This window comes from Schistocerca gregaria, chromosome X (genome assembly GCF_023897955.1).
Source record: "Schistocerca gregaria isolate iqSchGreg1 chromosome X, iqSchGreg1.2, whole genome shotgun sequence".
Lineage (NCBI taxonomy): Eukaryota > Metazoa > Arthropoda > Insecta > Orthoptera > Acrididae > Schistocerca > Schistocerca gregaria.
In genome coordinates, this window is record NC_064931.1 from 546,259,073 (window position 1) to 546,283,815 (window position 24,743).

At 37.7% G+C, this 24,743-nt stretch overlaps 1 protein-coding gene across 7 annotated transcripts in view; it reads right to left on the reverse strand.

The window, feature by feature from the left end:
• Positions 1 to 3,304: 3,304 nt before the first annotated feature.
• Positions 3,305 to 24,743, reverse strand: part of LOC126297807 (protein O-linked-mannose beta-1,2-N-acetylglucosaminyltransferase 1-like) — a 1,990,313-nt gene continuing 1,968,874 nt past the window's right edge. For all 7 annotated transcript variants that reach the window (XM_049989012.1, XM_049989016.1, XM_049989017.1 and 4 more), the window contains 3 exons: positions 14,035 to 14,106; positions 13,609 to 13,718; positions 3,305 to 3,852 (listed from right to left, as the gene is read on the reverse strand). In XM_049989012.1, coding sequence (XP_049844969.1) covers positions 3,783 to 3,852; positions 13,609 to 13,718; positions 14,035 to 14,106 — 252 coding nt within the window. In that variant the 3' untranslated portion in view covers positions 3,305 to 3,782. The remainder of the gene's footprint in view (positions 3,853 to 13,608; positions 13,719 to 14,034; positions 14,107 to 24,743) is intronic.

The window sequence follows — 24,743 nt, forward strand, 5'->3', positions numbered from 1 at the left end:
GAGGATGTAGTTAGTTAGATGTATAAGGAATCAGTTGGCACATTTAGAGTGTTCAGGATGAGGGGAGAGGTAGTGTTCTATTGTGGAAAGGGTATGGGCATGGAAGACGTTGGTGTACAAGAAGCTGGCATCAACAGCGACAAGTGGGTCGCTAGTTGGCAATGTGAAGAAAGTAGCTTGTGTCTTTAATATGGGAAGTTAGGCTGCGGGTATTTGGTTGGAGGTGTTGGTCAATGAGAGCCAAGATTCTCTCAGTGAGTTCACAGTAACCAGCTACAACAAGCCTCCAGGACTGTCTGGTTTATAGATTTTGGGAAGCATGCAGAAGGTGGATGTGAAAGGGGGGGGGGGGGGGTAGGATGAGGAGAGAGATATATCAGGTGAGAAATTCTAGAATCAGGCTAAGGATGTAAGTAAGGATTGAAAGTCATGCTGGACTTCTGGTATGGAGTCACTATAGCTGGGATCATAGGTGCAGTAATCAGACACTTGGCAAGTGCCTTCTGTCAGGTAATCATTGCATTTCATAACAGAGGTGGAGCCTTTAACTATAGGCAGAATGATTAAATCCTAAAGTTGTGGATGGTTGTTCTTTCTTCCTTTGAGAGATTTGTGTTCCTGATTCCTGGGAAAGGAGTGTGAGACCCAGTTGGAGGTAAAGAATTCCTGAAGGTGATCATGGGGTGGTTAGGTGGGAGTGGAGGAAGGTCACAGATGGATGATGGTATGAAGTGAGAGGGGCAAAGTTCAATGTTGGGATTTGTTTGGAGATATTGGTGGCAAAAAAGTGTTTCTACAGTATGAATTGATAGTTTTTTGATAATGCATATGTCAGGGTAGTGCATTAGTTATGGAATTAATCTGAAGTACTTCGTCGGTCTGTTAAGAGAATGGATGGTAAGTAGTGATGAGGAGAGTATTATATTGTGTCCAATTGGTGATGCCATGGAGTATCGTAACATATGTAGCATAGATAGGATGCAATTTTCTTATTTTTTCTGGAACTGGTTGAAATAGTTTTTCTAGACAGGTCTTTTTTCTGCCTATGTTGTGGGGTACATCTCATCAATATCAGATAGCTGCTGGTGTGTGTGTGTGTGTGTGTGTGTGTGTGTGTGTGTGTGTGAGAGAGAGAGAGAGAGAGAGAGAGAGAGAGAGAGTGAGAGAGAAAGAGAGAGAGAGAGAGAGGGGGGGGGGGGGGGGGTACTGAGACTTTAGTCCCGTAAGTTCACAGGACGTATACTGTTCACTCAAAAATGCTGAGGCTTATTTTATTCTTGGCATATATGCAATTTCACCACAGTAAGTAACTGTAGTGGCCAGTCTGTCTGCCTCATTATTACAACAAATTTGTGGATAGTTTCTTCATTTTTATACAGTCAACATCTGCAGTTCCACAGTTTACAACTTACATGACTGATTCTGTTTTAAGGTGACAGCATTCGACCAGTCAGTGCTGAGCAATCTGTGTTAACCCTTTCATGAGCCATGGGGGTATACATCCCACTAAAGTGTCTGAGGGAAATGTGTTACCACTTCTGTATGCTCCTGGCATCTGGTGGCAGTCCACTGCACCAGCTGTAGTTTCTTTTTCTTGTAAAATATAGCCTTCAGGGATGCAGGAAGTATATATCCCATCAAGCAATGGTGTTTAATGGTTATTGGGAAGTATTGTCACCACCAATGTAGTTTATGGAGGGTGCTTGGGAAGTATACTTAATTTGTCATTTGTCGTCCCTGGAAAGCATACTTACCACCAACTTAGGACTATCCCAAAGCTTTTGGGCATACATTAATGCCTCCATTTATGTCTGACATCTTGCAGTAATACACTGCACTAGGTATATGAAAACTGCTACAACAATCAGTTTCTGTTTGTCATGGGATCACTACTGTTGTCAGAACACATTGCTTCACTTCTGCAATATACATTATTGTGACCTGTATCAGCTCATACCTTTATTGCATGATAAAATTTCGATGATTGTTTTCACATTGTGGTAAGTAAGCGTTAACAGTGGTAACAAGTATTTTTAAATAAAGTGAAAGGAAGCATAAAATAAAAACAGAAAACACTGTTCATTATTTTTTTATGTGTAAGGGCAATACATAACAACATGCAAAAGGGCTGTGGGAACTATGTTTACCACCAGTTTTAATACCTCACAAAGATGCCCTGGTGATATATATGCACCACCATAGTTTTTGGTCCTAAATCACAAAAATAAAATTATCAAAAGATAAATATAGTAAGTTGATCACATTTCTTATAGGGGAAAAAACTTATATTCACTGAGTTGCTACAAAAAATGTGCCTGCCAAAGGGTTAAGTAGGGGACGTGTGGTGTGACCACGGTGTGTCAATACTACTGTATTGTGTCACAAATCTCAAAGTTACAACAATTCTAAATCCAGTGTTCAGACATTCTCTAGAATGTTCTGAAGAAGAGAAAAGTGTGTGCAAAGTTTGTTCTGCACACCTTGAATCCCGATTAAAAACTACCAAAGTATAGAATGGGTCTCAGATAGTCTGCCAAGACAGGGGAAGGTGCGAATGTGATGCACAAGTTGAACAATATCCCAAAGAGAAGGGTTTCCTTGACAGGTTGTACTCAAGGATGGGGGACTATTTAAAACACCACAAGAATTAAAACTATTGCCTTAACTGTTCTGTATTTATTACTAAGCCAGCTTCTAAACACTTTAGACATCAAATATTCTTGTTACAATACAGTGTATGTAAACACATTTCATTGTAAGATGATTTTGACTCCTGTTCTGAGTGCTCAGCTGTGTATATTGTCAGAGGCCTAAGATATTCATCTGAAGTAAATTTATACATAATATGGGTGGAATTACTTAGTACTGGCATTGTAACACTTTTCTTTACAAATGGTCATTTTTAATAGTCTTCACACATTTGCTTTGTCTGTAAAATAAATTTCCTTCATGAATGTGGTATGTCAAAAGTTTTCAGACACTTATGTAACACATCACCCTCATTTATGTTTATTGTGTATGTATGAGTCAGCAGTGGCTTTCATCCTCAGCTTGGAAAGGACACTAAACACTACAGGCACTGATCAGTCACATGAAAGAACACTAACTTCATATAGACTGGACCTTTCTTTTGTGGACACAAAAAAAGCTTCCTGGTTTTTGGACGCCAAATTATACATAGACACCTGAACAATAAAATGCCACTCCTCAATATTTTATTTCATTTATTTTTGTCTGTAATATTTTCTATAATTAAAGTCTGAAAAGTTGACAACATAATATTAAAAATTAGAACTCCTTGCAATAAATATTATCATATTTCTTTATTTTATTGGTAACAATAAATCACACATTTAATTACTCAGTGTGTGTAAAATCACAAATAGCGAGCAAAACAGGCAATTCTACAACATTCACAAATTTTATTTTTACACATAGAGAGTACTTTACATCTTTGCAAATTGGGAATTATTTCATTACTGTACAGTCACCTACACATTTTGTCACAGTTAACAGCGGAAATGTTCTTTATTCACAAAGCATCATGCTTGTTATATTATTCACGTCGTTCCACTGCCTTAAAAATCACAGTTTACAGTTCTCACACATGCCTCATCACATGATTCAACATTTATTCACACCACTGTTGTGTTTGCAGAACTATCTGTAAATACTGGATGTTGAGACGCAGTTCAGTTTTTGTACTTATGACAAAGCACAATATGGGGCTCAGGATTGTGACAACAAATGTCTGACGAATCTTGTCCACCAATAAGGAGCTGCTACCTGATCTTCCCTTTATCTGCTTGAGCTTCCAAATATATTGGAGTTATGTTTGATGGCTTGTATATTCTGAAAAGTGAATGGAAACACATTAATAAGTAATAGTAGTATTAGTAATAATAATAATAGTAGGATCTTAAACTAGTATTGTTGTAGTTGTTTGTGACTATTGGTTTCTTCTCTCATAATATACCGTTTTGAATACTGTACCATCCATAAAATCCTGACACTGGAGGTTTCTGAACTACAACAAATCTATAATGTGAGTGCTAAACCTAAACATGTAATAGTTGTACCAACCTCCCAAGTTAACTTAATTCTGTCAATTCATCAGTATCAGAGGGATGCAGAAAATTTGTGAGTAATAATAACCTCACATTCTCTCATTAAGTAATAAGCACTGTTTGCAGAACATGCCAATGAACCAAAAAACAATTTACAGACTCTGATACACAAAGAAAAAAATGATAATATCCTAAATGTAGGTGACATTTGACTTTCATTTCTGCACCAGAGGGACAACCCAGCAGGAAGTGGCAGTGGAGTATAGTTGTTCAAACTAGGTTAATGTTATGGCGGTCTACAAGTATTTAGGTTTATCAGTACTAGCTTCAGTACATATTTCTTATCCAGAAATAACATCTTCAAATTTCCAAAAGCAGCTATACCACTATCTTTTTATTTACAACTACTTTCAATCGTATTTCATCACATTTCTCTATAGTGATTACATGGTTGTAGGCTTCGACATTACTTTAGTGCGCAAGAGTGCTTGTGGTTTTCTGAAGTTTATCGTGGTATACGAGGTAACAATTGAAACTTCCTAGCAGATTGAAACTGAGTGCCAGACCGAGACTCAAGCCTGGGACCTTTGCCTTCAGTAGGAAACTGCTCTACTGACTCAGAAATACAAGTGCAATTCACAAGCTACCCTCACAGTTTTACTTTTGCAAGTGCCTTATCTCCTACCTTGCAGATTTCACAGAAGCTCTCCTGTGTACCTTGCAGAACTAGCACTACTGGAAGACAGGATACTGATGGCTTAGCCTTATCTCAGGGGATTGTTTTCTGAATTTCACTCTGCAGTGAAGTGTACACTGAACTGATATTTTCTGGTAGATTAAAACTATGTGCTGGACTGGGACTCGAACCTGGATCTTTGGTAGGAGATGAGGTACTGGCAGAAGTAAAGCTGTGAGGGCAGGTCATGGAGTTGTGCTCGGATAGTTCATTCAGTGAACACTTGCTCGCGACCTGTGAAAGTCTGAGGTTTGAGTCCCAATCCAGCTCACAGTTTTAACATTCTGACTGCCACCAGCGACCGCAACAGAGTCTTACACCTGATCCCATGTTCCTTCACCTAACACGATGGCATGGCCTGGCCTAGCAGTGAAACATCCATCAGTATGCATGTGGCAGTCAATGTGGTAACCTGCGAGGAATTTTCAAATCGGTGCCCCTTTCGCTGCAGAATGAATATTCATTCTGAAGGTAATAGTTGTTGCTATGTTTTATGGTTTTTTCATTCATGATTATGCAACTCTTTATTTTACTATTATTATTTACAATACACTGTACACTCATAACTTGTTCATATATTTGATATCAACTGACTTGTTTTTTGAGCCATGCTGTTCATTACAGTGAATTCCTATATATCATATTACAAGAAACTGCCCTACTATTCTATATTTACAAAGCAGGCCATTAAAATTGTAAGCCTATGAGGAATATCAAATAACAGAATGTTATTTATAATGTGTTTAATACATGCTTAAATTAGTAGGTGATTTTGGGGTGTACAAGGTGTGAAATACAGTAAGCAGAGCTCTGGCAGCAGCAATAACTAACTTGGTTGGATATTAAGTCGGACCAAGTTTCGGCAAGGGATAAACGTATATCAGTTGATGCAAAAGTTTAACAATCACAGTGGCTGGCGAGTGGTACTGTGCCAGTCTCTCAGCAACACATGACAAGGTGTTTTTAATGGGCAAGAGTGCTCTGTATCAAAGTAGGTCAGGACAGCATGGGTAACATGGAGTCTTGTGTTATTTTGTTGAAAGATAACATCACAGGGATCTCTAAGATAGCATTCAGCCACTGGCCTTAACCTGTCAGTAACATACTGGCGGCTGTCCAAATTACTGGCTATGCAAACCAGACATTAATGCATTGTCTGCTCAATGGCACACCATACCATCACGTAGGTGTTGGGTCCATGTGATGATGAATGCAATATGGCAACATTTGTCCATTATGAAGCTGTACGCAGAACTGGGACTCATCTGAAGAGATGACAGGGTGCCACTCCTGTTACAAGTGGTGTTGTCTGGCACATATCTGTGCTGCTGTATATAGAGAAGCTGGATCAGTCATCACACTGTCCGTGAACAGTTTTTTTGCTTGGCTTACTCAAGGTATGTGATGTAGATGTATGATCTTGAATGGCCGAGTGAACAATATATTCACCGTATTGGATGCTAGTCACACAGAGCTACTGAGACTGTGCATGGTGTAGAAAAGGGGTGTCCAACCTTTTTGCTTACCTAATAACTGCTGGGGATGGGGGGGGGGGGGGGTGAGAGAGAGAGAGAGGGGGGAGAGAGAGAAGTAAGATGGAATCAATTTGCCATTTTAAAATGGATTTTTTAAAACTTATTTTTTTATTTTTAATGCTGCTCGGACCCATCAATTCCTTTCATGTTACTCTCATGGGATCCCAACTAATGTGAGCAGCTATATCGCAGAATAAATCACAGTCTCGATAGTCCGTGCTCTTCTCTTTGTTAAATTTGGACACATACTGGTAAATGTTTTTCCTTAAATGAAGCTTGACAGGATCTTCTTACAAACAAACAACATTAAAAGTGCAGTTTCTGAATGAGAAATCTGCTGCATGATATTTGATTATCGACAGAATGAACTGATAAAGTATATTACTTGATACAGTTGCTGTGGAAGACTAATAATTTTGTTTCCCATTTGTTGCATGTTGTCATCAAGATGTAGAATTTTTTTTATGGCTAACAGTGTATATTGCTATCTTCTTGTTGTAATACAGGTTTTGAACAAAAATATGGGAACACCAAAATCACCACACATTACCATGCCTAATGTGGTGTAGGAAATCTATTGGCATTCAAAACAGCTTCCAGTTAGCTCAGAATGGATAAATATATGTCGTAATGATGATGGAGGTGGATAGCGGTCATGCACCCTTCTGTCCAAAGTAGACCACAGAGGCTCAATAATATTGAGGTCTGTTGACTATGATAGCCAGGGGAGATGTGACAGTTCATCCTTTTGTCCATAAAACCAGTCCTGGACAATGTGAGCTGTGTGAGCAGAAGCTATGTCATCTTGGAACACAGCATCACCATTGGGGGACAAACACTGTAGCTTGGGATTGACCTGATTAGCCAGAATGATCACATAATCTTTTCAGAGTTACCATGGGCATATGGAATAGATTGACATGGCTGCCCAAATTATCACTGAGCCCCTGCCATGTTCCACTTTTGGGATGTTAAACTCAGCCAGAAGTTGGAAACAATGGGCAGCAAGACTCATCTGACCAAATGACTTTCTTCCATTGCTCCATATTACCAGTTTTATGGCTTTGGCATCCCTTTTTCCTGTTACAGGCATTTGCATAACTGATAAGAGGGGTTTTGCAATTCCAGCTCAACCTGCAGCTCCCTGCTTCTAGAGCTCCCTTAATGTTGTTTTGGTGCTGACAGGGTTCACAAGTGAGACATTCAGTTCTGCAGTACTTTTGTAGCTGTCTTCCTTTATATTTCATCACAATCCTCTTCAATTACCATCCATCATGATCACTAAACACACACACTCATCCACTTACTGGATGACATTTTTCTGCTTTCCCTGTATGTGGTATAGATCTTGATATGATGCCTTGTGAAACACCACACACTTTGGCTCCCTTGATTACAGAAGCTCCCAACATGAGAGCACTACAACTTGCCCATGTTGGAATTCACTTAGCTCTGACATAATGCACTGACAAGAACAAAGAATGCTGTTCTGACTAGGCTGTGTATTGAGGACTTTGTATAGGTGCCATTCATGGTCAAACAGAACAGTGCAACCTAAGGACTGGCTAGTATCTGCATTTATTTCAAGCATACATTTCTCATGGTCTTTCCACATTTTTGTCCAATCTCTGTATGTATTATGAATATAATTACATCCTTCTATGACTATGTTTATAAGATTATACCATGGCCTATCATATCTTCTGTTGTTTAGGTTGACATGATAATGATCTAGGGTTGAAACCAATAGTAAATGAAAAAAAAAAAATAGATTTCTACATCTGTACCTACATATATACTCTGCAAACCACCGCGAGTTGCATGGCAGAGGGTATAACCCATGGTACCAGTTATTAGGGTTTCTTCTTGTTCCATTCATGTGTAGAGCATGGGAAGAATGATTGTTTGAATGCCTCTGTGTGCTGTAATTAGTATAATATTGTCCTTTGAGGGCAGTTGTTTTGTGGCCATGGAGCTGGCACCTGGTTGCATCCCAGTTGGGTTTCATCGAATTCAGATAAGCTGAATTTGATGGCCAAGACATCAACATGAGTGTGCTGTCATGAACCCCAGACCATTGCAGCACAATTCTGGCCTTGTGACATGGACAGTTATCCTGCTGAATGATGCCATCGCTGTTGTGGAAGACATCAATGTTCATGTAGTCCACAGTTGTCATGGTGCCTTTGATTACTATTGCAGCTCCCATGGAGGCATAGATGAATGTCCCCCACAACATAACACTGCTCCTACTGGCCTGTGTCTATGGCACGCAGCACGTTTAGAGCAGCCATTCGTCTGGATGATAGCGTATCTGGACACGACGATTAACCTGGCTTAACAATAAATGGGATTCATCTGACTAGGCAGCACAATTCCATTGATGTGATGCCCAAACTCAATGATCATGTGCCCACTGTAATCATAACTGATGATGGTGTTGGGTCAACATAAGAAGATGTAGGGGTCTTCTGCTGTGGAACACCATGTTCAACACTGTTATCTGAGCAATGTGCTCCAAAACACTTATGCCTGCTGCAGCTCTGTGCTCTGTCATCAGATCTGCCACAGTTCACTGCCTATCCTGCTTTAGAAAGTGAGCAAGCTTCCGTTCCCCATGTTCTGTGATGAGGTTTGGACATCCATCTTCTACATCTACATCTACATCCATACTCAGCAAGCCACCTGACGGTGTGTGGTGGAGGGTACCTTGAGTAAGTATCAGTTCTCCCTTCTATTCCAGTCTCGTATAGTTCATGGAGAGAAGGATTGTCGGTATGCCTCTGTGTGGGCTCTAATCTCTCTGATTTTATCCTCATGGTCTCTTTGCAAGATATACGTAGGAGGGAGCAATATACTGCTTGATTCCTCGGTGAAGGTATGTTCTCGAAACTTCAACAAAAGCCTGTACCAAGCTACTGAGTGTCTCTCCTGCAGAGTCTTCCACTGGAGTTTATCTATCATCCCCACAACCCTTTAGGGATTACTAAATGATCCTGTAATGAAGCGCGCTGCTCTCTGTTGGATCTTCTCTATCTCTTCTATCAACCCTATCTGGTATGGATCCCACACTGGTGAGCAGTATTCAAAGCAATGAATCTCAGTCTGGCATGTGCTTTGCTGACAACTGATCTACTTTATATGATCATTCCATTTTAAATCACTCCGAATGCGTACTCCCAGATAATTTATGGAATTAAATGCTTCCAGTTGCTGACCTGCTATGTTGTATGTAAATGATAAGGGAACTTTCTTTCTATGTATTCGCAGCACATTACACTTGTTATATTGAGATTCAATTGCCATTTCCTGCACCATGTGTCAATTCGCTGCAGATCCTCCTGCATTTCAGTACAATTTTCCATTGTTACAACCTCTCGATATATCACAGCATCATCCGCAAAAAGCCTCAGTGAACTTCCGATGTTATCCACAAGGTCATTTATGTATATTGTGAATAGCAACGGTCCTATGAGACTCCCCTGCGGCACACCTGAAATCACTCTTACTTCGGAAGACTTCTCTCCATTGAGTATGACATGCTGTGTTCTGTTATCTAGGAACTCTTCAATCCAATCACACAATTGGTCTGATAGTCCATATGCTCTTACTTTGTTCATTACACGACTGTGGGTAACTGTATCGAATGCCTTGCGGAAGACAAGAAACATGACATCTACCTGGGAACCTGTGTCCATGGCCCTCTGAGTCTCATGGACGAATAGTGCGAGCTGGGTTTCACATGATCGTCTTTTTCGAAACCCATGCTGATTCCTACAGAGTAGATTTCTTGTCTCCAGAAAAGTCATTATACTCTAACATAATACATGTTCCAAAATTCTACAACTGATCAACATAAGAGATATATGTCTATAGTTCTGCACATCAGTTTGATGTCCGTTTCTTGAAAATGGGGATGATCTGTGCCCTTTTCCAATCGTTTGGAATGCTACATTCTTCCAGAGACCTACAGTACACCGCTGCAAGAAGGGGGGCAAGTTCCTTCACGTACTCTGTGTAAAATGGAACTGGTATCCCATCAGGTCCAGCAGCCTTTCTTCTTTTGAACGATTTTAATTGTTTCTCTATTCCTCTGTCGTCTATTTCGATATCTACCATTTTGTCATCTGTGCGACAATCTAGAGAAGGAACTACAGTGCATTCTTCCTCTGCAAAACAGCTTTAGAAAAATACAGTTAGTATTTTGGACTTTAGTCTGTCATCCTCTGTTTCAGTACCATTTTGGTCACAGAGTGTCTGGACATTTTGTTTTGATCCACCTACCACTTTGACAGAAGACAAAAATTTCCTAGGGTTTTCTGCCAAGTCAGTACACAGAACTTTACTTTAGAATTCATTGAATGCCTCTATCATAGCCCTCCTCACACTACTTTTTGCTTCACTTAATTTTGGTTTGTCTGTGAGGCTTTGTTTATATTTATGTTTGCTGTGAAGTTCCCTTTGCTACCACAGCAGTTTTCTAACTTGTTTGTTGTACCACGGTGGCTTTTTTCCATCTCTTATGATCTTGCTTGGCACATACTCATCTAATGCATATTGTACGATGGTTTTGAACTTTGTCTATTGATCCTCAACACTATCTGTACTTGAGACAAAACTTTTGTGTTGAGCTGTCAAGTACTCTGAAATCTGCTTTTTGTCACTTTTGCTAAACAGAAAAATCTTCCTACCTTTTTTAATATTTCTATTTATGGCTGAAATCATCGATGAGTAACTGCTTTATGATCGTTGATTCCCTGTTCTTTGTTAACTGTTTCAAATAGTTCGGGTCTGTTTGTCACCAGAAGGTCTAATACGTTATCACCAAGAGTTGTTTCTCTGTCATTGTTACAATTTCGCGTGAACCTGTTCGATCTCCCATGTGCCGACCAGCTGTTCAGAGCTATGATTCCTAAAATATTGGAAAATTTTGACGCTGTCATTTTGAGGTGTTTGATGGATCAAAATCAAACACATCGCTGCACAACTGGAAATATCTGTTGGCAATACTGACACACTCGTCCATCAGTCAGGGTGCTCAAAGGTGTGTGCCTGCTGTGCTCCTGAAAGAAGACCATAAAGAGCAATGAAGGACCATCTGTGCAAAATTGATTGTGCATAATGATGCTGATTGTGACAAGTTTTTGTCTAACATTGTTACAGGTAACGAAACATGGGTTCATTACTTTGAACCGGGAACAAAATGGCACTCTCTGAACATCACTTCTTCTCCGAAGAAAAAATTGAAGGTGCACCCTGAGCTGGTAAAGTCATGGCAACAGTCTTCTGGACTGTGGAGGGGTTATTTTATTTTATGTCCTCCCTCATGGTACAATGATCAGTTCTGAAATGTATCGTGCTACCCTCAGGAAACTGAAGAAACAACTTCATGTTCCATCACCACAAAAATTAAATGAACTTCTCCTTCTCTACAATGAACTTCATGTTCCATCACCACAAAAATTAAATGAACTTCTCCTTCTCTACAATGATGTAAGGCCTCACGCAAGTCTGTGCACCTGAGAGGAGCATACAAAACTGCATGGGGCTGTTCGTTCTCATCCACTCTACAGTCCAGATCTTGCACCTTCCATTTTCCATCTGGTTGGCCCAACAAAGGATGCACACCGCAGGAAGTAGAATGTGAATGATGGGGAGGTTATTGACCAGCAGGACACTGGCTTGTTTGTCAACCAGTAGAATTGTACCATGCAGCATACAGGGCCACTCAGTAAGGTGGTGTAAGACCGTCACATTGAATGGAGATTATGTTTAAAAATATGGTTTTGAAACCAAAAGAGTGGGGAATAATATGTTGCATTGGAATCCCAAATAAAACTAACCTGCTTTCACAAAAAAAGGACTGTATTACTTATGAAATGCCCCTTGAATAAACTTCCATTTGTTATATTTACATAAAGGAGGAAATACACTAGTAGGAAGTGAAAAATGAACACATCTAAAAATGATACATAGAAGATGAGAAAGGACTGTTCTGAGAATGGAGTAAGAACAATGTACTGAGTTTGAGAACACTGAGCCTGTAACAATTACACTTGACTTACTGAAAGAGTGGTCTCTTATTTCCAGCAACAGATTGTATTAAAAATAAAAAGCGCGCCATGATGGTATCTACAAGCACAGTTTGTACAGTGAAGTGAATTTCAATGAGGTTATATTATTACCTACAGGAGGCTGGGTAGTCATTCAGAAGTGTTGCTCAACATTTTGGATTTGATATGCCAACTATGTATCAGTTTTTGTGCTGGTGGTCCAGGAAGGTGCACAGTCTTGTCATCTTGATTCGACAGGCAAAGTCAAACCTCAGATGCCACATCAGACAAGCAGACATGGCAACAGCAGCACAGATTGGGACTAATATAGCATCTATAATGTCAAATGAGACCATTAAGAAATTGTTTGCCAGAACGTGGGCTGTGAGCCAGAGAGACACTTGCTAGGCTCCTCCCACAGTTAAGTACCTAACAGCCTGTCTGTTCTGCTGCCTTTCTTCAACTTCTGGAGAATGTGCACTTCCAAGCAGGACAGTGCCCCAGTACACACTTCTTCCATTATTCAACATATTCTCCAATGTGTTTGTTTACTGTCCTGGCCAATATGGTTAGCAAGCTTTTCCCTCATTGAACTAATGTGGGACATGATTGAATGACAAGTGGCTACACAAGCTGTGATAATGTTTAGAAGTAGTATCGAATACTGTCTCACTAAACAGCATTCAGCATCTCTGATCGTTTAAGTGTGAAAATGATATGGAATATTTTGCCCATCCACTAGTGTATGGCAGTGTGATTATCTCTGTATACAGTAGACAAGCTGCATAATGTGTAGCATATTATATGTTTCTTCATTTGTCATCATATGTGAGGATAAAACCTCATTATGTTTATTTTTCAGTTACTTTTCATGTAATTCATTCAGTTTTTTCTTGCTTGTATTATGGATTTGTAATGCGCTCAAGTATATGAACACTCAATATTTAATTTAATTTTGCTTGTAATATCACTGCTGTTCAGAATCATCCTACTAAGAATCACTTAAGTGCAAAAGTAAATGTTACAGTTGTTATAATGGTAACAGAGAAAATTATGCCTGCTCTGCAAAATAACTCGCAGTTTAAAGTATTATGCTACATGTAACACATTTGTTTTAACATTCATTTTTAAGCACAGTAATTGTACATTACAGTTAGAAATGTGGTTTATTGGTAATAGTGAAAATAATAGGATACAGATAAAGTTTATTTACTTACGAGTATTCTGAATTTGGAACTCCTATTACTAGCATTTCACTGCCTTTCATATGCATCCTCCACATGCTCTTATGATGACCTCTAGCATCAAGGTCCCATATTTTGAAACACTAGAAATATTAAGAGGAAACATTAATATACTTACTAATCTTTTATATATGCTTAGTATAAAAGAAAATGTATTCCAGTAGGTGGTATGTACAAATTATAAATTTCTGAGAAACAAGTTTGTACAGTATGTAAAAAAGAGGGGCATGAATGTGCCAATTGCTGTTTAGAATTCATTCATGGTCACAAACAAAAACTGTTACGTAATAACAGGACTTTAAAATTGCAATGACAGTTGATGATGTTACTTTAGTCTGAGGGAACTTGCAGTGTTTGATCAATTCTGACTGCATAAAAAATGTAATGAAAATTTCATACCTTAGCAACCTGAAGCCATGTTGCAAAGTCTTTTGGCTCATCCATTTTAATGAACATTACATTTGTTTCTCCCTGCAAAAGAAATGGCCATTAATGAATAAAATTTCCTCTTTGTGTCTAGCCATGTTCATTGAAATTATCTGTAACAGCTAAATGTGTGGAGGCAAAGGGACAAGTCAACCTTGGGAACACTAATGCATTTCTTGTAATGTTTCAGGATGCAAGCTTAATTGCTGAGAAAGGACTTGTTATTTACTTTAAAGAATTATGTGCAAGTAACCTAAGTATAATTGTCCTGACAAGTTGCCAATTCAGTGTTACATACAGGGAACAAAAAAAGTTTCCATCTATAGAAGCCTATCCTGTGCCTTAGTTAATGTATATCATGATGAAAATCTAAATGAAAAAAAATCATTCATGAGTTGTTAGCAAGTAAGTTTGCTGCTCAAATGCAGAAAAATTTATTAATGCAAACTCAACTGACATCTGCATTATGAGGAAATTTAGTTCCTTCACTGAATGGGTCATTCAAATATACTGAGTGAATACAGACCCACCATTTCTCACAATTAACGATCAGTGATATAGAATGTGGTACAGGTAATGTAGAGTACCATGAACTCAAGTTGGTGTAGTTCCAGTGGTTGCAATACATATGTTGGGGGTACTTGAAAGTTAGTGCTGTAGAAAGTTAGTGTTATTTCAGCTTTGAGTCAAGACATATGTAAATTTGCAAATGCAAGAAACAACAGTTACTATTGGTTGGTCATCTAATTGCAGTTCATGCTTCAAAACAGCAGTATACTGCAACTGGACAGTCGCTGCTGTGCCAGATAATCTCGCAGCCTTGCATTTCCGTTTTTTCTTACAAGGGAAACTCCCCATTGCATACCCCTCACATTTAGTGAAAGAGGGCCCAGTGGACAGCCCATCAAAACCTGGGCACAGATCAAACATGAAAATAAGAAGAAGATGTACTAAACTGTGAAAAAAAAGCAAAATAAAAACAGTGAATAGTCCAAGAACAAGAAGTGCAATATAGAGAAGCCTGAATGTACAGTGGCATCGTGGTTAAGTGGTTACAGTGGTTACTGCCGAGCAGGTGAACTGTGTTCAAACCTCCCTCCCCCTCCCCCCCACTTTTTGCTGTCTCTGTGTCATGGTGTAACATCCATTGGCAACAGCAGGGTGTAAGGTAAGGGCCTATAATGACAGTTGATTCTTCACAACTACTCTATTAGCAGCCGATAGGAAGTGGTTTTCAAATGGGAGCCACAAATGTTTGATGAAAAGACAACAAGTCAGCTGAATCCTCCATTGTAAAACACGTCTGGTGTGTCATACAAGGAATTAGTGACAGTATGTGTGTCATATGATAGGAATCTCTTATTGACGCACCTAATTTGTACACATGGTAAGTGATTGAGATATGCCTCCTTGCCTGATTTAGATGTTTGTGTGAACGTGATAGCTCCCAAGGAAACAATGAAAACATAATAGTTTGTATCATAAGCTGCAACAAATGAATGCAACAGTTTCACAATAGCACAGTGTTTCTGTGCTCTGAAAAAAACAAATTTTTTTAATGTTTTTGAAGTAGCATTCCATTCTGGAAGTTTTTATTCTTGAATTCTTTTGTTGTAACACCATTCACACTGATTTATTTATTGTTTTCATTTCTGTGAGATGTCTGTGTGGTGTCTCACCTGCTCTCACTATTCATCACATTTACTTGTGATGATAATGTATTCTTAGCACATGACTCATGTTCTATAACCAACATACAGTATGACAACTGCCAAGACTACAGAAATAGAACAAACATTTCAATGAATGGATGGACAGTTCATAATGCACTGATTTAAAAAAATTAATAATAATAATAATAATAATTGCACAAGAGAGTTTTGAAAATGGCTCGTCCAGTTTACAGTCCAACACCATGATGACTTGACCATGATGACATGGCTGGCCAATTCTACTCGATATTACACTTGTTAAGCTTGGACTGTTCAGTGTTTTTATTTTGCCTTTTTTCACAGTTCAGCAAACTTTCTCCCTGTTTTCATGATTGACCTGTGTTGATGGGCTATCCACTTGGTCATCTTACCACTAAATCTGAGGGGAGTGTGATAGGGAGTCCCTTGTTAGAAACAAACAGCACATGTTTGCATGAAATATCTTTACATTGAAGAGAATATTACATGAAACAAGGAAAAAATAGAATGGCAAAAAAAGAAATAAAAAAATACTAAGCCTGGCACTAAAAAAACTGTTTTCCAAGTCAAACACGTACAAGTTTTTGACTTTGGTCAACAGACTTTTTCTATATGTTTCCAGTGACAATATGCCATCCCTGAAATTAATGTAATTCTGGAAATCCAACAATATGGCTACTGGGCAAGTCTTTTTTCACATTTTAATATACTTGTTCCAGAAGACTTGCATATTATTTGCTGGTTATTAGTTTACTCTGTCCATGGTAATAAATAAGAAGACTCCCATCTTCGTCCCAGAAAACACTGACCCAAACCATTCTGATGGATAAAATCAACTTTGCTTTTTTGGTTCACTGGCATCCATCTACAGTTTGATGCAACTGGAAGCCTGAGAACATTGTATTCAATAAGAAACAAAGAGTCATTGATAAGGATGCTATCTGAGTGTGAGACAAAAAATTTTATCACATAAACAAAGACATCTCCAGTACAATGGCAATAATCTTCTGTTTTCTTATTCTGACAAAGCATCAAATAAAGTATTGTTGCTGATAAATTTTCTTACTTGCAAAGCATAAATATGAATATAAAAATCATTACTGTAATTACTTTTAATGGGTACAGATGTTCTCATAAAAATAGTAGTTGTGCCTCAAAACAGCAAAGATATGCTGTAGAGAGATATAAATAACCTTAAAGTAGTGCTGATGATATAAATGTGGGTTGGTGAGCTTCAGAGGAAGAATTGTGTTCCGACTAGCAGTAGTTGAGAGAAATCCAACTATCTGTACGCTCTCAGCCATCATACTTATTTTATTTAATCAAGCTTATTTGTATGTTTACAATCCAGATCTGTTTTCTCATAAGTAAAATGGAGCATGGTCCACAGAAGTAAAAAAAATGCAGTACCTTTGGACTTTGAAGACACTGGCAAAAAAAGAAATTCCTGCACTGAGTAAATGGAAAGTAAGGTTTTCTAATAGATTTCCTAAGACTAAAAAATTATAATGGAGTTGCCATTGAATTTGAGACTGCAACAGGTGTGAAATGTGTCCAAGTGCAGCTTGTCAAGCATTGTAATTACTAAAGCACTCACAAAGGAATGGTCAATCATGTCATGTCAAAATCTATCATAATTTTTGTGACTAGTAGCGAATACCACTGGAAATACACAAACCAAATTTCAGTTGCCGATAACACTGGAAGCTGTCTTAAAAATAACTATAGTTTTCTGGCTTGGTGCCTACATCTAAGAGATAGATGCCCCTGAATAATCTTAATTGTCAAAGGGACAGAATATCTCTTTGCTAACTGTACTACACATACTGCATGTTATAGGAGAATTGCATTCAGCTGGTGGAGCATGCTTTTAAGAGGAATATTGATTCAAGGCTTTGTTAAAGATGGAAGCTCATGTTTATTTTCTTTATAGTACTTTGTGGTAAATTTAAATTTATTTGACATGCCATGCAGCACTGTGCACAAATGTGCAGCACAGTTTGGAGCAGACTGTTTGTAGCTGCACAACACGATCCCAGTGTGCATGCATGTGTCAGGAAAAATGGAAAAGGAAATTCTGAAAACTGCAAGAGCTGCTATCATAGTTGTCTATTATCAGCTGAAGGGTGCAAAATGTTGAAAACATTGTCACTGGGTGAAGTGAGCAGTAAAGTCAAAAGATGTAGGGTAGATCCACAAATTGGTAATGTAGAAAGTATGAAAATTTTTGACACATGTCACTGACAGGTTTCCAACACTTGGTCAGTTTAAGTGGGCCAGTAATGAAAAAACAAGACACTAATATTATAGAAATGCAGTGTGTTCTAAGGAGAGAATGACAATAATGCTGTGTTTTTTAGCTGTTGGAGATTTGTTTACAAGTTTGATATATCTTTCCACATTATCGAAGCAAAACATTTCAGTCATTGTTCTCAATACAGATATATTAAGTTTTCTATGTTCTGATGATTCCACTCAAAACTCTATTTGAGATAGAATTTAAATTAATTCACACTACTCCTGTTGGTGCATTAACGTCACATTCTGGCTTGGTAGCAAGAAAATCTGTTCAAACATTGTGTACACAAATGAACCATCTCCTTTGATGTACCAACAATGTGCAAAAATTCATCACTGTTGCTTGAAAATGCACAGAGCAGCATGGTTCATCATCCACAATGGACACAATGCACTGCATTGAATGCCTTTTCTTGGTTTTCTGTGGCACAACACGTCTGGTGTGGATGTTACAAATGTAAAGAATAGCATTGCTCATTTTAGAGAACCTTGCATGTACATTGCAGGTAAGCCTAATTTTGAAAATCAAATCCAGGGTAAAAGAATGCTTTCATTCAATGATGAAAAACATACAAAGATGACTGTGGAGTACATGTCTCCACCCACACTCAGGTTGACAGGTTTTAAAACTAAAAATACACGATAATTTGGAAATGATGTCCAAAATAATCCAACTGGGGCATTACTGACATGATTTACCTTTAGTAGGCCTTTATATACAACTGTACACAAAAGTGTACATATATAATGAGTGTTTCCCAAAATGCTTACATATATTTAAACTCCTTCAACAAAACAGAGTGAAAATTAATAAGATTCATCATTGTACATGCTATTTGTGGATATGAAAAACAGAAAGTTCTTTATATACACCTGTGGTTTTCTTGCTTTTTATGTTTGGCATAACAGTTGTTTTCAATTCGCATTTTGTCAACTGCAACTGTATAGAACTTCTTGTAGAAAAGTTATTTACCATGAAATTTAATGACTAGGAATGTTTGATTTGACCTAACATTAATTAATTCTATGTGGAGAGAGAGAGAGAGTGTGTGTGTGTGTGTTGGTGGTGTTTGATAGCTTTTTAGGGCAGAGAACAGAGTTCTGTTGCAGAGAGCTGTGTATTTGTTTACTCTTTGAATTCCTTTGACTATGGCTTTTTGTATTTGGCAGTTTTCTTTAGTTATTAGTTTTTGTAGGAGGCTGTTGATGCACTTGAGAATTTTCAACTTACTGTTGATGCCTGTTGGGCTGTTTTTCATGTCTATAATATGTTCAGCAAATGTAGAATGATACCTGGTACTTTAATGCTTTCAGTTCCTGTGTATCTAGTACTAAAGTTTCTGCCTGTTTGTTCAATATGAATTAATTTGCAGTCCTGGCATATCAGTTTGCAAATACCAGAAGTGTTGTGTTTGTACTGGTTTTCCATAGTTTTCTCTATATTGAGTTATCTGTTCTGTAGGCTATTTTTAGTTCTTGTTTTTTGAGTTTGTTGCCTATTGTATGGGGTACATTTGTTGTTGTAAGTGAGAGTGTACCGTTTGGTTGTTGTTGTTGTGGGTGTTTCTTGTACATGTATGTTTATGTGTATGTTCTGTGTGTTTGTGTTATGTGTGCTTATGTCCTGCGTGTTCGTTTTCCATGAGTCTGCATTTGTATGTTAGCAATGAACTCTTTCTTCTTGTGTGCTGGGTGCCCTCTTTAATCCTTTTTTTAATTTTATGCTTCAGTTTGTCTATAATGTTTTGAGGGAAATAAGGTTTCTAAACGAAGTTCTGAAAGGAAAAGTTCTGTAATGCAAAATATAAAAAATAAGGAAAATTACAGGGTGTGCTAACAAGGTACATATACAAAACCTTGCCTGTTTTCAATTTTGTACATAATTTCTTAAAAACTCAAACAAGCAGTAAAGAGCATTTTTCCAGTTGTTTATTACAAAGGAAATAAAAGTCCATTGACGATGTTGAAACTTCAGCCAAACATGTCTAGGTAAAAGAAGAAAAGAAAAAAATTGTGCTTTGCTCGAGTTAGACCCCTTCCAAAAACAAATGCCATTCCAAACATGGACAGAATAGCTTCAATCTTAAACTGACGAATATATACATATTCTTCAGATTCAATCTGATATGATGAATGTACTTCATTCAACTGGTATAACAAGAACCTTTCCATCAGTGGAATGCAATTTATAGAACATTAACAGACAAAATTATTATGGACAGATCACCAAAGTTTTCAGTTTACCAACATGACAATATTCTTAATTTTCAATCACTAGTAATCTAATTGTCTACTCTCTTCAACTGCAAAATCTGATTAAATATATAGATTGCTCCTCAAAACCCAATATATCAGTATTAGACGGGACTCATTCCTAATTGTGGCCCAGTTTTCTGTAAGAACATTGAAGTCTGCCTGCTCCTCTCAGGGCTAACTGTCGTACTTAATTTGTATTCATGGAGCATCAAAATTGTATGTCTGGAAGATTTTACCAATATTACACATTTTTGCAATATTTATAAGAAATAAAATTAATGTAGATGTGCTGCAAACTTCATAATTATGTGCATGTAATCCATGTCAATTTAGAAAAGAAATTGTAAATAAAATACAATTGTATATGTCTATGAATGTTAAATTATCTTTTGATCATTTTGAATCAGTGGATCAGTGCTTGTCTTGCTGTGATACAAGCAGCACATAGCCAAAGAGTAGAAAGGGAACACATGGTTGTACAACAGATACTTACATAGTTTCAAGTGTGGACATTATGTGAAAAATGTCATACTTAATTTTTTTTTGACAGACTTCCACTTCACATGAGCAACTAAAATTTTGTATATGGAATATTTTCAGAGTTGAGTAACAGTGTGAAAGTAATCAACACAAGTTCAATTATAAGAAATATTGTAATATATTAAGGAAAGTTATAAAAAAAAAAAATCCAGAAGTATGTGTATCAAGTCTGAGATTAGCACCTCTGATGACAAAGTTAAAACAATATGGAATATAGTTAAAAGGGAAACAGGGCAACCAAGGTCACGGGACAACAGTATTACTGTTAAGCACAATGAAAAGCTTATAAATGAAAAATCACAGGTTGAAAATATTTTTAATAATCATTTTATAAATGTAGTGGAAAATATAGGCACTAGCTGCTCACCAGATAGGGCAGAACTCTATATGAAAGAGGCATTCCCGGTGCAAACAAATGAAATTGAAATCCTACCCACCTCACCGTCTGAAATTAAGAAAATAATAAATTCACTTAAGAATAAAAACTCACATGGAACTGATGGTATCTCCAATAGAATACTAAAATCTTGTCCACACCTGATAAGTCAAGTTCTTAGCCACATATGTAATAGCTCATTGAATCAGGGAATATTTTCTGACAGATTGAAATATGCCATAGTTAAACCCTTGTATAAAAAAGGTGACAAGACAGACGTCAACAATTATCGTCCTATTTCACTTCTGACATCCTTCTCAAAAGTGTTTGAAAAAGTAATGTACTCAAGAGTAACTTTACACATCAGTGTGAATAACGTTTTAAAAAAATGTCAGTTCGGTTTTCAGAAAGGTGTTTCAACAGATAGTGCTATACATGCTTTCACTGATCAAATTTTAAATGCTCTGGATAGTAGAACATCACCAATTGGGATTTTCTGTGATCTCTCTAAGGCTTTTGATTGTGTGGATCATGAAATCCTCTTAGATAAGCTGAAGTACTATGGAATGAATGGTTCAGTACACAGATGGTTCACTTCATATTTAACTGGTAGAATGCAGAAGGTTGAAACAGTAAACCCACATAGTACGCAAAGGGCATCAGATTATTCAGACTGGGGATGTATCAAGAATGGGGTACCACAGGGTTCTGCCTTGGGGCCTTCATTGTTTTTAATATATGTTAATGACTTGCCTAATTATATTCATGAAGATGCAAACTTGGTTCTCTTTGCAGATGACACAAGTATTGTAATCAAGCCTAAAAAGCAAGAATCAGCTGAGGAAAATGCAAATAATGTTTTTCAAAGAGTTATTAGGTGGTTTTCCACAAATGGACTTTCATTGAACTTTGAAAAAACACTGTACATACAGTTCAGTACAGGGAAAGGCATAACACCGGAAATAAATATAGAGTGTGGGGGAAAATCTTTAGCTAAAGCAGATTGTTCAAAATTTCTGGGTGTCTGTATTGATCAGAATTTAAACTGGAAGACACACATTGACAATCTACTGAAACGATTGAGCTCAGCTACCTATGCTATTAGTGTCATTGCAAATTTTGGAGACAAGCACATCAGTAAGTTAGCTTACCATGCATATTTTCATTCGTTGCTTTCTTACGGAATCATCTTTTGGGGCAATTCATCACTAAGAAAGAACGTATTTATTGCACAAAAACGTGTTATCAGAATAATGTCTGGGGCTCATCCAAGATCATCTTGTAGACAATTATTTAAAGAATTAGGGATATTGCCAGTAGCTTCACAATATATATACAGCCTAATGAAATTTGTTGTTAGTAACCCAGATCACTTCAGAATTAATAGCACAGTCCACAGCTACAATACTAGGAGACAGGGTGACCTTCACAACCGTTCATTGAATTTGACATTGGCACAAAAGGGGGTGAATTATACTGCCACAAAGATTTTTGGTCACTTGCCAAACAATATCAAAAGTCTGACAGACAACCAATCGGCATTCAAAAGTAAGTTAAGGGAATTCCTGAATGACAACTCCTACTCCATAGATGAATTTTTAGACATAGGCTAAAGAAATACAGTAAGTATTAACAATTGTACCATATATAAGACTAACAAAGATTATTTGGGATAAATGAATCTTTTGTACTTTGACACGTTCCACATCATTACGAAAGAATCGTGTTCATGATTCATGGAACAAGTAATATAACTAACTAACTAACTGAGACAAGTCTGACCATTCCCTTGTTAGAATCAAATGTCTCCCCTGACAAAGGCACTTAAAGATCCTAGAATTAATCTTCAATGAAGCGTATCAGAATCACAAGCAGATATCTGTACAGAATGAAAGCAAAACATAAACGAAATAGTACAATCATATTTTGGCTTCTGCAAAACTATAACAGCAAGTACCACATTTTTCAAAAATCTGTCACACTGCAGTATGACTGTTAGTCAAAGAATTAATCCATTTTAAATATTATGACAATTATAACCTACATTAACATGCTGAATACCAGAAGAAGAAAACTGAACTGCTGTACATTATAAACACAAATTCCACTATCAATTCGGAGGACCATAGGTAAATATATATTTGGTATTGCCGTATGTGACTTAATCTACCTATACTAGTGCCATTCTTTAGTTGTGTGTGAAAAAGGAGGTCAGATTAACGAGCCTTTCAGGGGATGCAGACCACTAAGAAAGGCAAAAACATGCTATCTGCAGTTTCAGGGCAAACTCCAGAGGGTCTTAATTAAATAGAGTACATATTCACCATTTGATTGCACACCTTGTTTCTCAAATTTCATTACTGCCACTTTTCTAGATATGAAGGACCTGTAAATCAAGCAGTATCTGCCAAGTGAGGATTACAACATAACTCTTCTATACTGACTAGTTGCTAATGATGATGTGGATTTTTCTTTGCAGTAACATCTTTCCAAGCCATGAGAATGATTTGCATAATGTATGTCACATGGTCAAGATAATGTGGGAAGCACAAAATTTTAGAACATCCATTATGTGGGGGGGGGGGGGGGGGGGGAGAACCTCAGTATTATTATTATTTCAGTTCATACAAATGGCAATTAATTGTGCCTATCTGCTGGTTTAAAAAAGAGAGAGAGAGAGAGAGAGAGAGAGAGAGAGAGAGAGAGAGAGAGAGAGAGATAGAGAGAGAGAGGGAAGCAGTTAATTTGGATTTCTTTGTGATGGAAGAGTGGGAAAAACCTTTAATTATTGTGTAGTTATGTAACTACGTTCAATGAATCTGACTAGCAATGATTTGAAGTCGTTCAGCTGAAACATGCAAGGCAGAGAATCCATGTCAGTTGTGGAATATTTGTTATTAAATATTTCATTACCATGTCTTGGGGAGTGACTCCCTGTTCCCTGCTGAAGTTAACCCATCTGATTCTAGTTAATTTTGGGAATTTATGCTGTGAAAAGATATCTTGCCATATATACAGAGGGGTCCAAAAAAATGTATCCACTGTTTAAAGGTCCATAACTTGCAAACTAACTGATGGAGTTGTGAAAGTGTAGCTTAAAGTCCAACTTAAAGATATCACTGTAGGTGTTTGAAATGGTCACCATTAACATCCACACACAAATGATGCCGCCGAACTGCAGCACGAAATACTGACTGTAATGTGTTCAGTTGGATATTTGCACATGAATGTACGATGGATTCTCGAAGTTCATCCAATGTGCGTGGCTTTTGTTGATAAACAACGTCCTTTAGTGTCCCCCACAGATAAAAGTCCAGAGAAGTTAGGTCTGGGGAACATGGTGGATACTCTATAGCACCTCTATGGCCTATCCATCTTCCTGGTAGATTTTCTTCGAGATACACCCTAACACGATTTTGGTAGTGGGCTGAGGCACCATCTTGTTGAAAGTAAACTCTTCCATCTCCATACAAGTCTCGGAAGGCAGGTAAAATGGATGTCTGAAGCTTCTGAAGGTACAC